A 14599-nucleotide genomic window follows, 5' to 3' on the forward strand; every position below is an offset into this window, starting at 1 on the left:
ATTAACAAACGACTCTATCAGCTGCATATCAGGAAGGAAGGTACCACTATGTATAATATAAATGTTCAGATAAATATTGGGGGGAGGTAGGCAGCAAAGAAGGCCTTTCACTCAAGACCAGCCGCTATATCAGAAGAATAGCACCAAGCCTCCTCACAGAAGCTGTTTATCTGAACCATCTGTCTGAGTGAAAGTGGTTAGCATTTCGCAAAGCTTGTCTTCAGTTAGCAATAGGTGTTGCAGGTAAAGTATTTCTTTGCAGGAATTTAGCACTGTTGTGCTGCATTACCTGATTCTGGCTGTCCCATGGATATGATTTCTGGGGAAAAGAAAGCAGCTCTTTCTCTTTAGTCAAGTTACGTTAAGGTTGGATGAACTACTGACTTGTTCACCCTATCATCTTTTCCGGTTGAAAGGATCTTGTGATCTTGTGTACTGTTAATCCTAGGAAACACTAGCACCTGTGTCCATGTCCGAATGTGAATAGGGTCCTCAATTTAAAGGTTGATAAAGGACAGGCACAAATATGCCCAAGTTATTCACTTAGGCTTATGGGTACTACTATTTATTGTCTAAATTACTTTGCTGATGGATAGAAATGAAAATGTTTTCTGAGTGAGGGCAGATATTGTGGTTCACATTTATTGCGATATTAAAGCTTTGAAAAGCATATGCACTGTGTGGTATTGCATTAGCTGGTTTCTGTGTAAGTGCTTCATAACCTATTTCTAAATTTTCCCATGAAGTATAGTCGAGATAAAAATGCAGTAATATTGATATGATGTTCTGAACTTATTACTATCACTGTATTGCATCAAAAGTAATGTGACCTGCTCAAAGTAATGGAATGTAAACAGCATATGTTTATATGTAGCATTTTCAATGACTTCTTAAGAAAAACATCTTACTTTGATTTTGAAAGTGAAAACGGGTGAGGGGTAGGAAGGCAAAGGAGGGATTGGGTGATGGTGGAGTGGAAGAAAGTAATACTAATTTCAATTTTGATTAGTACAGATGGATGCTTTACCTAGGTGGCTTTTACACTTAACATTTTATTTTGGTTTTGGTGACTAATCATTTAGACTATATAAACCATGTGAACAATCTTGCCAGAACCCTCAGTGCAAGTTGAATCTTGTATTTTGTGGCTGTTTCTGTTTATCCTAATTGTATCTTTTTAATGGTGTTTGGGGATGAAAGAGACAGGAGGATTTGGTGTCTGAATGTTGTGGCTCACATAGGTAAGAGACAGGAAATGATACAACTCTCCATTTATGATTTGACAGTTTTCTAATGGTTAGAACTGGGTTCTTGTCCCCACTTTGCCACTTAATCAATCTCTGTTTCAGCTTGACCTTCTGCAAAATGAGTGAATTAATACATAACAACCTCTTGTAAGTAGCTTTGAGATTCTCTGGTAGAAGGCACTGTGGGCTTGATTCTGCAAATAACCCATCAGTGTCTGTTACTACCAAGGATTCTATTGCTTAAACCTATCCTAGTAAACTTTCTAATGTGTAGATAGTGTTAGTTAAAGAAATACTGCCCCATGTGTGTGGTGCTGGAGAGTGTAAAAAAAAGGAGCTGTATTGAGGGACAGTCCTGCAAGGGCTGAGCATCTTCAGGTTGCATTGCAGCTAATGGGAGTGGGAGTGCTCGGGCTGGTCTACACTACGGGGGAAAATCGATCTTAGATACGCAACTTCAGCTACGTTATTCACGTAGCTGAAGTCGAAGTATCTTAAGATCGAATTACTCGCCGTCCTCACGGTGTGGGATCGATGTCCGCGGCTCCCCCTGTCGATTCCGCAACTCCATTCGAGTTACGGAATCAATATAAGCACGTTCGGGGATCGATATATCGCATCTAGATGAGATGTGACATATTGATCCCCGAGCAATCGATTGCTACCCGCCGATACGGCGGGTAGTGAAGACGTACCCCTCGTCACTCCGCAACTTGCAAGATTGCGCTCTCAGTGTTTCTTTGTGTCGGGGGAGAGCTGTAGTCACTGTTCTGCTCTCCCTTGCTACAGGAATCTGATGCATCTGTAGTTTCTCTTCTGCCATCTTCATTTTAATCTGCATAAAAGGATACACAATAGTTTTTTCTAAACTGGCATAATGTGTTTCATAGCAACTGCCATGTGACTGTATACTAATCAATGCTCTCTGCTTGGAATCTGGGGTGGATTTTGACACTAAAGCAATTTTAGTGCAGCTATTGCATTTTTGACAGTCAAAATTAAGATTTCCTCTTCACTGCAGTCTATTATGCCCTCTGTTTTACAGCAGACAGCTTGTGTTTTTTTTTAACATGACTTTCAGTCAAGGCCAGGTGCTTTATTTTTGCTACAACCATGAGTGTGCAACTGCATATGATGTGAGTGTACACAGGCCACACTGCTCTCTGGCGTTTGCTGTGTCCTGAGCATAGAGAATAATGAAGTAGTCTGGATGGCTGCTGGGTATTAGGGATGGATGCTTTTACCATGTAGGTAGGTAGGTGATTTGAATCCAGTCCAGTTGGTAGCAACTTTCAGTAACTAAATTCTGATGGCTGTTGAATAGCCTCTGTGAAATCCTACATGAGCACATTGAGCTGGACTGGATGACCTCTTGAGGTTCCTTCTAGCCCTGTGTTTCAGTGATTCCATGAAATATGTTTATGGTCTCAGTCCAGTTTCCAGTGGACTAGTGTCCTCCTCACCCATGACAGTTCATGCTCCAATACGTCTGTTAGTCTGTAAGGTGCCACAGGATTCTTTGCTGCTTTTACAGATCCAGACTAACACAGTTACCCCTCTGATACTTGCAGTGGTACTGTCATGCATGGACTGCAGGGTTGGCCCTAGACCAGGGTGGGCAAACTTTTTGGCCCGAGGGCCATATCTGGGTGGGAAAATTGCATGCAGGGCCATGAATGTAGGGCTGGGGCAGGGGGTTGGGGTGCAGGAGGGAGGGTGGGGTGCAGGATGGGGTGCGGTGTGCAAGAAGGGGCTCAGGGCAAGGGGTTGGGGCACAGGAGGGGTGCAGGGTGTATGAGGGGGCTCAGGGAAGGGGGTTGGGGTGAAGGAGGGGTTCGGAGTGTGGGAGGGGGTTCAAGGCAGTGGTGCAGGAGGGATGCAGGGTATACGAGGGGGCTCAGGGCAGGGGGCTGGGGTGCGGGAAGGGTGCGAGGTGCAGCAGAGGGCTTAGGGCAGGGGGTTGGGGTGCATCAGAGGGCTCAGGGCAGGGGGTTGGGGTGTAGGAGGAGTCCTGGCCCTGCACCGTTCCACTCTGGGAAGCGGCCGGCACCACGTCCCTGCGGCCTCTAAGGGATGGGGGGAAGAGGGCTGAGCACGCTGCTCTTGCTGGTGGGTACCTCTCCAGAAGCTCCCATTGGCCATGGTTCCCAGGGTGACAATCCCACAGGCTGTATCCAAAGCCCTGAGGGGCCGGATCCAGCCCACAGACTGTAGTTTGTCCACCCCTGCCCTAGATCAAATGGTACCCCAGGCAAGGAGGATCTCTGGTGCCCACCCCTCCAAAGTTTGTTAAACTTTTGAATACCTTATTTTTTATTGAATTTGTAACTTATTTCATGATTGATTGCATGATTTGCATGCATGGTTTATCCCTGTCATGTAAGATGATAAATTTGCATGCTAGGATCTGTAAATCTGTATTTATTCGTGCCACATATAAGCCAATAAAGAACAATTCAGTGCCAGACACACACACATGCCCCAAGCCCAGCACCTAAGGTGATTGCCTGGGTCACCTGCCCCTAAATCCAACCTTGATGAACTGTACCTATTTTATGGAGAAATGGATTTCTGTCTTTAAAATGTTTAATCTGTCCCCTTTCACTAGCCCTAAATTCACTAAACAAATTTTGTTGTACAAGGAAACATAGCAATCCAGTGGAGAGGAATCCTTGCCCATGTGCCTACTGGTATTGAAACAGTCCATACTGTGCAAGTAATGAGGAAATAATAAATTGAGTATATTGTGCAGCTACATTGAAAAATGCAGCCTGCGACAGGTGGCTAAAGGGCTCAGTAGCATGCAGGCATAACGAAAGCTCTGTAGTACGTTGTGTATGTGCAATCAGCATTAAATAGTCACCTTGTAAATCAATATTAATTTTGAAGGTGAAACTGACTTTTAAAATCTTTATCTAAATACCTTGTGTTCAGAGATTGGAGCTATTCTAGAAGAGACAGAAGCTTGTGATTGGTGGAGTCTAGGTGCCATTCTCTTCGAACTCCTCACTGGAAAGGTAGGCAGTGATGCAGATATTCAGTAAAATCAACATGGAGGCACCATCCTTCCAGAAGCAATTGTGCCTGAGCGTGCTTTTATTACTATCTCCCTCTCAGCTGTGTTCTTCAGACCTGAGCTGCATAGACGTACTTGGCTTGCACAGGATCAGAAGAACAGTACAGTTTTTTCAGAGATTCAGGCTTGTTCAAGCTTTAGCTCAAAAACTTGGTAAAGTTGTATTTACCATATTGCAATTTTGAGGTTAATAATAAAAAAGCCACAATTATTCTTTATCTAATATTCCTTCTCTACTTTTTTCAATGCACATGTCCAGCATTTGTACACTAATACAAATGTTAGTGCTGAAGCTATTGGATGTCAGTCCAGGGAGCAGTATAGATCTACGTATGTGGTACTGACATTAATTCAGGTTTGAGCTGGATCTGCAGTGAAATGTTGATATTTAATCAATTTCTGTATAGATTGACCACCCGATCAGTAAAATGGATTTCACCTCCTCCCTTCTTACTGCTTGTTCTCACATGGCCCAGTTTTACATTTCTCCTACATATGTTCTAGTGCACACATATACTAGGATCAATAATTTTAGAGTATAATGTATGAAGTTAATGTGCTTAAGTGATGATATGTAGTTAGCCCATACAGAAGCAGGTGGTAGAAAAAGACATTGCTACTTTATTGGGAAAACTACTCAGTATTCCAAAAAATGGGTATCTGAACAAAATTCAAGAATCCAATTGACCAGAAACAGGAAAAAGATGAAGTCTGGGGGAAGAGGAGGAGGTTTTAAAGTATAAATTGTATAAAAATATAGCTCCAGGAGAACTTCAAGTACCTTAATATAGTCTTATGATGATTGCTTTTTATTAATCTGAGGATTGCTCTAAGTACATTGTTTGCATCAGTGTGCACCTATGCTATCTTTGTATTATATTGATTAAGAAGTGTTCCTGGTTGATTGTTTCAGACTCTAGCCGAGTGTCATCCAGCAGGAATAAACACTCACACTTCTTTGAATGTGCCAGATCACGTATCCAAAGAGGCCAGATCACTCGTTCAGCAGGTAATTTAACAGGAAATGCATTTTACATATGTAAGCATACATATATGTACAAATATTTCTAACTGTGCTGTAGCAGTGAAATAACCTAACTATGAAAAGCTGACTGCAGGGTTGTAGGCAGCCCTCTTGTCATTGCTTATGAATTTTGCATGAATATATTTTTACATCTGGAAATTCTGACTTCTGATGCCAGACTTCTAAGTAGAGGACCAAGAGCTTAACATTGAATTCAAAGGGAGAAAAATTAAGCCGATGCTGAGTGCTTTTGAAAATCCTCCTGTGGTATACGACCATTTTAGGAGTTTTGTCCTAAATCCATCCCAAGTATTTCCATGAACATTTTAATTCAATCCAAAAATACCAATGCCAATATAGCAAGCTACCTTCAGACACTAAATAATCCATAATTTACTGTTATGTTAACCATACCTCTGACATTGCTATAGTTGAAAATGTGTTACTCCCCTCCATGAAGGAAGAGAACTTCAAGGCATCCCTTAAGGATGGAAGACAAGTGTAATTTAAAGTGTGAATAATCTGGCTTTTGCAACAGAAAGATAATGTTTAATACATTGTCCATTAGAGGATTGAATCAAAGGGATGCTGGCTTGAAAGAAAATACACAGCCTTTCAGGTCGATTGTGCCTTGTATTAAAGATTTTTTAAATGTTGAGGGGAAGAACAAAACTTGCTGTTTTCTAGCTCTCCATGTTAGGTGATCATGACTGATAACACAAGATGCTGAAATAAGCTTATGCATGAACAGCATGGAATTGCAGTGAATGTACTTCTCCTTTCTCACCTCCTTACATGTTCATTAATTTCAGACATAACATAGGATCCCTACCATAGGTATGAGTGACTCCATTTGAACAGGGTAAATGATATATGGTGGTTTTGTGGTTTGGACTTCGAATGAAGAGCATCTGGCTTAGAGGCTACACAAATGATGACATCATTTAGGAACTCAGTCTTGATTTGAACACAGTTGAAACCCAAGGAAAGAGACCTAAAGCTTGACCGTCTAAAGAAACCAGTGGCATACTGACTTCTGTATCTTTCTCCCAAGCCAATGATTTATCGTCTATCAGTCATATTGTAATACAGCACCAATTCCAGTGCCAGCCTAGCACTCACAGGTGTCATGTTACTAAAGAGTGTGAGAAATAAACAGTGCACAGTGAATGAAATATCTCACATATGCTTATAGACCTGGAGACTTATTAGGTCCTGTAGTCCACTTCTCTCTGACAGATTGGTCTCTATTGTAAATTTACTTGTGTTTTTGTCTGGTTCACTTGTAAATATACCAAGCAGAGGAGCGTCTGCCATTTACAGTTTGAAGTGACACACAGATACATAGTATAGTCTTCACTTTCCGGCAACTTCAAACTGATAACAAGATCATATCTGTTGGGGTCGTAGCTCAGGTTAAGTCCTCATGTGCAGTCTGGTGACTTATAGGATGGAGGTTCAGCTCCATAGGCTAGTAAATCAAACCGCTGTTGTGTGACTATCCAAGGAAACTACCATTCATTGTTGAGGAAGCCTTGTCAGGAAAAGGAAGGGTCTCTTGGCATGGTTAGCAATTTGTCATTGTGGCTTTCCTCTTCCACCAGCAAACAGGTTATGCAGGTCAGGACATCACAAAATAGCTTGCAGGGATTAGTGTGCAGCTACATAGAAAACCATACCAAGTTTTGTCTCATGGCATACAGCTTCCAGTGCTGATGACTTCACTGCCTTCTTCGTCTAGCCAACACCATGTGCTTAGGAGAAAACAGATTTTTTTTTCTATTTTTTGTTTTTGTTTTGTTAAACGAATAAGCTAAGGTTCTTAGTTTATATTTAATTAGTATTTTGTCCTCAAGATTTTTCTTTAGATACTTCCAGGTTTTACTGGCCAATAACATTTGCACACATTTTTTAAGGAAAAAAGATATCTGGTATAACTTATGATGCATTTATTTTCCAAGAATAAAGTTTTTGTTTTGTAATACAGAACTTCAGAACATAAAATTCATTGCGCTTACTTTCCCACCTGCTGTCACTTGTTACGTTTCAGGGGAAGGCAGCGTGACAGTGACTGCATCTGCTTGTCTGCTGGCTTGTGTAAATTCTCACAGTAATGCAGTTTGCTTCCCGAGTTATGTTTCGGGAATGAAGTTAGATTATTTTAAATGGCAGAACCAACTTAAAATGTACAGATTAATATGCATATGGATTTATGCTCATTTTGATTCTCAGGTGTAGGCATTTGAATGCATTGAGATTAGAATTCACAGTACTCCATGACAAGTATGATTAATTTATATTCTGAAACATTCTGAATAAAGGCAAAAACTAAATGTATGCCCTTGAACTGTGTATTTGTAATATAAAAACAATCTCCAAGTCTACAAACTATTTTCATGGCTCTTTATCAGACTATTTGAAGTAGTGCCTTAACATTCACGTTAAAGTTACCATTCTCTAATAATATAATATACCTATCTCACAAAACTGGAAGGTACCCTGAAAGGTTATTGAGTCCAGCCCCCTGCCTTCAATAGCAGGACCAAGTGTTGATTTTGCCCCAGATCCCTGAATGGGCCCCCTCAAGGACTGAACTCACTACTCTGGGTTTAGCAGGCCAATGCTCAAATCACTGAGCTATCCCTCCCCCTTATTAAACTCAGTAGGGATAAATATTATGCTTTCCTTTCCAAATGGCTATAGCCTGTTTTCAATATGCTGTCTTGTTTGGAGATTGTAACTCAAGCAAAGAAACTGTTTAGTTTTGGCAGTTTTCCATTAAACTATTGCACCAGTTTTCTCCAATATCTCGATTTTAAATTTGGATTTAATTACATCACTTTACACTCCCTTATTGGTTACAATCATTTTGTGGAAATACTCTTCAGGAGATAATACTGTTTGTAACTGTACCGTATTCTAGGGCAGTAGAGACAGAATCATGGAACTTAAAGAAACCTGTATGTTGCCATCATCTGTGGCATTATGTTAATACCGAGGTGACTAAAGAGTGACTGTAGGCCAAATGCAACACACAAGAGTTCTATAGTGCCATTCTCTTAGCCACTAGGGGCTAGGAATCCCAGCATGTAATGTTCCAGAGCAGAGGTAGGCGACCTATGACACAAGTGCCAAAGGCAGCACGCGAGCTGATTTTCAGTGGCACTCACACTGTCCGGGTCTGGCCACCAGTCCTGGGGGCTCTGCATTTTAATTTAATTATAAATGAAGCATCTCAAGGTTTTTTAAATGTTTATTTACTTTACATACAACAATAGTTTAGTTATATATTATAGACTTACAGAAAGAGACTTTCTAAAAACATTAAAATGTATTACTGGCACACAAAACCTTAAATTAGAGTGAATACATGAAGACTCGGCACACCACTTCTGAAAGGTTGCTGACCTCTGTTCTAGAGCATTGCATACTGGGATCTTTAGTCTCAGCAGGTTGTATCTCCATGTCCAGCAAGGGGGTCTTCATTGTACTGAACTTTATATATGTTCGGTGTTATAGGCTGTATCTTACTCTTCGATCTTGCTGTGACTCTAAGAAGTAGTGCTCACTTTTACTAACTGAATTGTTTGGTGTGTTTTTAAGCTTTTGCAGTTTAACCCTGTGGAGCGTCTTGGTGCAGGAGTTGCAGGTGTTGAAGACATCAAATCTCATCCGTTTTTTGCCCCTGTAGATTGGGCAGATCTTTTGAGATGAAAGGAACTATGGCTGTATGAACATGCTCATGTCTTCTGATGGACAAATTTCTCTGGTACAGAAGCACTCCTGGCTTGTCATCATATAAGGCATATTGAATCACTTGGACAATATGAATAACGGAGATGGGAGTAATCATGCAAAAAGCAAATATTTTTAACACAAATCACTGACTGGACAGGGTGCTAGTTTATTTTTATTGCAAGTGGCTGCTATATGTAAACCGTCTCACCAAAGGTGTGCTCTGTGTTGAAACTGTTGGGTAAGCATGTCTAGCACTGCCAGCTTATGAATTAAGTAGAAACAGGACCACACTCCAGGTGCTTCATCAGATGACAGAAGTGCATAACTCTCTAGTCCATGACAGCAGAAAGTAGGGCCTTTTATAGTGTCAACAGACTATTTCCCTGTGCTAGATGCAACTGTGGGGGAAAGGATCAAATAATTTATTAATAGTATATGCAGAACAAAATACTAAAAGTGCTTTATGCAAAACATGGCCTATAAAACAAAAATATGTATCCATGGAAAAAATAAGAAAGCTGTTGCATCATACTGTGGAATGTGTCTTGAAAGTGGCTGCATATCATTTCAAATAGTGGAAAGAGCATATGAAAAAACCAGTGCTGCCTGCGTTGTGCTTTCTCAGTTATCAATGTCTGTGCAGAACTCTCTCTCCAGAACATTGGATGAGTTTCGTGTTTAAGTCACTACAAAAAAGGAAGTCATTTTTCCTCAGACAAGTAAATATTGCTTTACTAACTTAATAAGAACCAGGAAAACATGATACTAAATAAATGTATGGATATAAAAATGAGAGTCTTCTCTCTTAATTGCAGTTACCACAGTTTCACTTAATGAACTCTTCCTTGGTGTGTTCCCCTCTGAACCTCTCCCTCTTCAAGACCCCATTGTCCGCATTCTTCTTCCCAATTAATCCTTTGGAGTCTTATCTCTTGATGATCCTAACCATCTGAGTGGCTTGGCCCACTCTCATGATCTGTTTCCAGGTGCTAGGTGCAGAAGAACCAGGGGACTTGTCGGTCCCAATTGAGTGAGCAGCAACTAAGGAAACTCTGGGTGGGAAATGGGAATGAGACAATTAGCTGAGCTGTTTGGTGAGTAGTGGGATCTGAAGGAGGGAATGAGGAGAAAGGGGGCTAAGAAATGAAGAGTATTTATTGCCTTGTTTTGTTTTTTCTTATTGCAGCTCCCCAGCTATGCCAATCCATGTTCCTGACATGTACATAAATACAGCATAAACACATTCTTTTACAGATAATGTATTTGTATTTGTTTTTAAATGTTCCTTTACCCTAGTTTTATCTGGAGAACAAAAGGCAAATTCCTTTGCCAGAGAGAGGCTTCAGCAATCGTTACTGTATTTAAAAAAAAAAATTCTCCTATTTGTATTTTAGCAACATATTTTATGGGCACTCCCAAAAGTGCATCTGCACAGTCTCCATCTGTTAGACACGAGGTCTGTGTATTAAAATAAAGTGGAAAAGGAAAATACTTCACTTAAACAAAGGAAATCTGGAAACTTTTTTTTTCCTTTTTAAATTATTCCACTCCCCTCTTTTTTTTTTTTTTTTCTTCTTCTTGTGATCAGAACTCCAGCAGAGGGGCTGCAGCAACAGGGCAGGTTGTAACCAGGTCACCAGTATCATTGCCTATGGAGTGCTGTCCAAGATGACATCACTCCCAGAAATTGCATTTCAACCTACCACCCTCTGGCTTCATAACAGGAACTCCCTCAGGTGAGCCACAGGAACAACTTCCTGTGCCGAGCTGGTAGGAAATCTCTAATGCTCAGACCAAGCTGTTGCAGAGCTTCCTTCCAGCAGTGCCCTAGCTGTGACTTTGGAAGGAGATCTCTTTGCTCAAGTGAATCCTCCCTTCCCTCAGCCACCTGACTCAATCCCTGGGGCTCTCTATACGGTAACACTATCAGATAAATATGGTCTGTTGGCTTATTCCATTGTGGTAGTTTGCCAGTAACTTTTTAAAAACACTTTTCTTGTTGTCTTGATATCTTTAAATGCTGTCTAGTTCTAACCATTCAAGTGGTATCTATGTGCAGTTTGTGGTCAAGTGCAAGGCAAAATGATACGTAAACACAGCCTGAAATCCAAAAATCAAGAAGAAAGAAAACACCATTCGGGAAGGGACCAAATAGCTATTTATTTTCAGTGGAAAGCACTCGGCTTAGTTAATGACATCCAAATATATCGATAACTTTTTATTTGAATGCTGTCAATAGTATCTCCTTCAGGTGGGAGGGAGGGAATCTGTGTCATAGACAACATAAGGGAGCTGTCACTTGAGAATGCAACTTGCCCTAAATAGTTTTTTGATATCCTAAATTTTTAATAACCTTGCTACTAAATAGACTATTTATTTATATCACTTAAAGCAAACACAATTTTTGAGCTGATACATGAAAAGGGAATTTCTGCCATTGCTCCTATTGCTGGATGTCACACTACTTGGAGTTAAATGTATTGGTTTCACTACCTACACCTGTGGGGCCAAATTCAGCCTGCTGTTAGTAGATTTCAAATTCAGCCCTGAAAGGCCAATGGAGTTTTAGCCATTTCCACCAGCTCATAATATGCCCCTGGGATCTAAATGTGTATTTTTGTCTGTTAAGTCCTCAGCATGTCTGCTATGGGAGGTTGTGCTGGTTTTTCCTTCTTATTCCCTTTCCCTCCAGGGGCCCTGCACTGAAGACATTTATTTTTGGTTATAGCAGACGGATTGACCCAGTCGCTACAGTATCTTATGATCCTCAGTTTTTTAGTGATCTAAAGCCAATCCTACCTCACTCCTGTTGTAGTAGCCCTAACTGCTTATAACTGTTATAGAAAAACAAATCAGTGCTGTCCTGTAGCGGTTATTGAGAAGTGTATTTAGTACAGTAGATTGAGCCCTTAGATTTCCCTATTATCCTAATTCGGGTCTTGGTAAAACAATGATCTTGAGACGTTTCAACGTAGTCCTCACTGGACAGTTGCCTCTGTTAGAGCTGTCATGTAAACGTTTTTGCTTCCTGTTATGCGGAAAGTTTTGAACTGGTATCAGCGTGCTGAAGTTCTCCATTGAGGGCATTGTGGTGGGTAGAGTTTGGACACCCATCCCTCCCTATACAGTGTTCCTCCCTTTTGTAAGAACTTGCATCCAATAAAAAAAAAAAAAAACTAAGAAGGGGGCATTGTCTTGTTCTCCCCCTGAATGATTAGAAACATCAGTTCCTATGCTTGTAGCACAGTCCTCTTTCTTCTTTGAGGCTGGCCTCTTGTGACACTCTGGCTGTATCAGCACTACCATGCAGCCCCTTGCTGTACCTCCAAAGTAGGTAGTAGTAACATTTCAGATCCAGCACTTTGCTTCTCCTCAACTCATATTTTCGTTTCTAAACTTTCAAAAGGTGGGTATAATAAACCCCATGCCGAACGGCTTCAGAATGAAGAAGGCTGGGGATGTCGGCTCTTTCTAACTAATGTACTAGACTAAACTTTTTTTTTCCACTGACCACTTGAAAATTGCTGAGGGTCTTGGTGAACCACTTAATGATCTTTCCAAATGTTGTTTGTACCCTTAGCTAACTATTGTAAAGTGCTTTGGATAAAAGCGCTATATAAAAAAAACCAACTTCATCATGTTTTTTTGTTTTATAAATAAAAGCACATAAGTCATATTTTAATATCAGTTGTCTTTACCTTTCTAATGCAATGGATGTGCCCTCTCTCCTGAGTTGGGGCTGGGAAGGAGCAGGGGGTCTCTCCCCCACCACAGCAGCCATAGAGTTGAGGCTGGGAAGGAGGGCCATCTCTCTCCAGCAGCTGCAACCCTGGAGCTGGGGAAAGTTACTTTCTCTGGCTGCTGCAGCCCTGCATGTCCCAATTTCCCCCCACCCTCTCTTCTCACCCCAGTGCCCTCTCCCACCTATCCCCCATTGCCCGCAAGGCCACCACCTCACATGTGCATCTTGTCCAGCTACCTAATTAGTGGAGCCATGCCTGTGTGTCTCCACTAATTAGGTGAGTGGTCTTTCATTCTCACGTGTTGCCTCCTAGGAACTCACCTTAGAGGGAACTGTCTGCGGACCACCTGAATGGAGCTTCTGGACCACTAGTTGTCCGTGCACCACAATTTGAGAACCTCTGTACTAGACATAATCAGGTATAAGGAAATGGGAAGTAAACCACTACAGGCGTGTGGAGGGGGTTTTTTGGTGGTGGTGGGTGAACGTGATGTCATTTGTTTTCTCAAGGACACTAAACAGGAAGCTGGAGAAATAGAAACTTCCTCTCTAGCAAGATTGATGAGTAATTTAAATAATGAAATGAGAATGTTTGTCAATTTCTTTGCATCTGTGCTTTGCCCATAAACTGAATTGTTATGTTCAGGGCTCTTTTCTGCCCCACTGATATATCTGAAAATCCATGTAACCTAAATATGGAATTACCTAGGACCCAAAATTCCGGTTGACACCAATAGCAACTACAGGGGCTGAGTGCATCTGAAAGGTGCCCTCCAATATCTTATCTTTTCTGAGTTACACATGTTTTTAGATGGAAATCCTACAGCTTCTTGGCAAGGACCAAGAAGAGATTAGAATGGATTTTGTTTTTTCTTAGCCCCAAGGGATTTCCAAACTTTCTGCTACTTCTCCACCCTTGAGATCTCATTTTGTATCTAGCCTTCCAGCCTTATTGGATACTGCTTCCCCAAACGCTGTCACTGGTGCTCCTAAATGGTCAGTGGGGTTGCCAGAGATTGATATGACCAGTGTTTTGCCTCTGCATAATTTCAGTCCCTAATCCCTTTTAAAATTCCCTGTTTCAGGTTTGCAACCCTTCTTCTACATGGTGACCTAGACTACTTATACTGAACGTCTCTCAATGTGTCACTTGTTACTGCTATGGTATGCCCAGGTTTAATTTTATTGTTTTTGGTTTTTGTGCATACTGTCTTGAGTAAAGACTTAATATCTGCCTTGAGGAGTTCACAGTCCTGGCTAAGTATGTTCTCAGTACAACCTATTCTACGATGCTAGACTGAGCATAAGTGAAATAAATCAGCAATGGAAAGGGAGGAGTACATCACTAAGATTATGGGGCCTGGTACACCTTGTGTATGTTAATATGTTATATTGTGGTATCAACCTATGGGAAGTGGTTTGAGGGTCTGTTGGGAGTTTTGAGGAGAGGGATATTGCACAGCATATGGGATCAGCGTGGTGACTGCAAATGTAGGGGAAGGGAGTGGAAGATTTTGCGGATCCATATAAAAGACCAGGTAGGCATCAAAATCTATGGAATTTGTGTCAATCAGGGTGACAAGTGACGAGATGTAGGTAGCCATATACAGCCTTGAATTTGAGAATGAATAATTTGGTCTGACCCAGTATGATTGTTCTTATTTTCTAAGGCCGAAGGTCCATCTAGCCCAGTATCCTGTCTTCCGACAGCAGCCAATGCCAGGTGCCCCAGAGGGAATGAACAGAACAGGTAATCATCAAATGATCCATCC

At 41.2% G+C, this 14599-nt stretch overlaps 1 protein-coding gene across 5 annotated transcripts in view; it reads left to right on the forward strand.

Annotated features, from left to right (window-relative positions):
* Nucleotides 1–11311, forward strand: part of RPS6KC1 (ribosomal protein S6 kinase C1) — a 113760-nt gene extending 102449 nt beyond the window's left edge. For 4 of the 5 annotated variants that reach the window (XM_030557517.1, XM_030557519.1, XM_030557520.1 and 1 more), the window contains 3 exons: nt 4182–4264; nt 5237–5332; nt 8951–11311. In XM_030557517.1, coding sequence (XP_030413377.1) covers nt 4182–4264; nt 5237–5332; nt 8951–9061 — 290 coding nt within the window. In that variant the 3' untranslated portion in view covers nt 9062–11311. The remainder of the gene's footprint in view (nt 1–4181; nt 4265–5236; nt 5333–8950) is intronic. The other variant, XM_030557518.1, reaches the window with a different exon arrangement.
* The last annotated feature ends 3288 nt before the right edge of the window (nt 11312–14599 follow it).

Source organism: Gopherus evgoodei, chromosome 3 (genome assembly GCF_007399415.2).
Source record: "Gopherus evgoodei ecotype Sinaloan lineage chromosome 3, rGopEvg1_v1.p, whole genome shotgun sequence".
Classification (NCBI taxonomy): domain Eukaryota; kingdom Metazoa; phylum Chordata; order Testudines; family Testudinidae; genus Gopherus; species Gopherus evgoodei.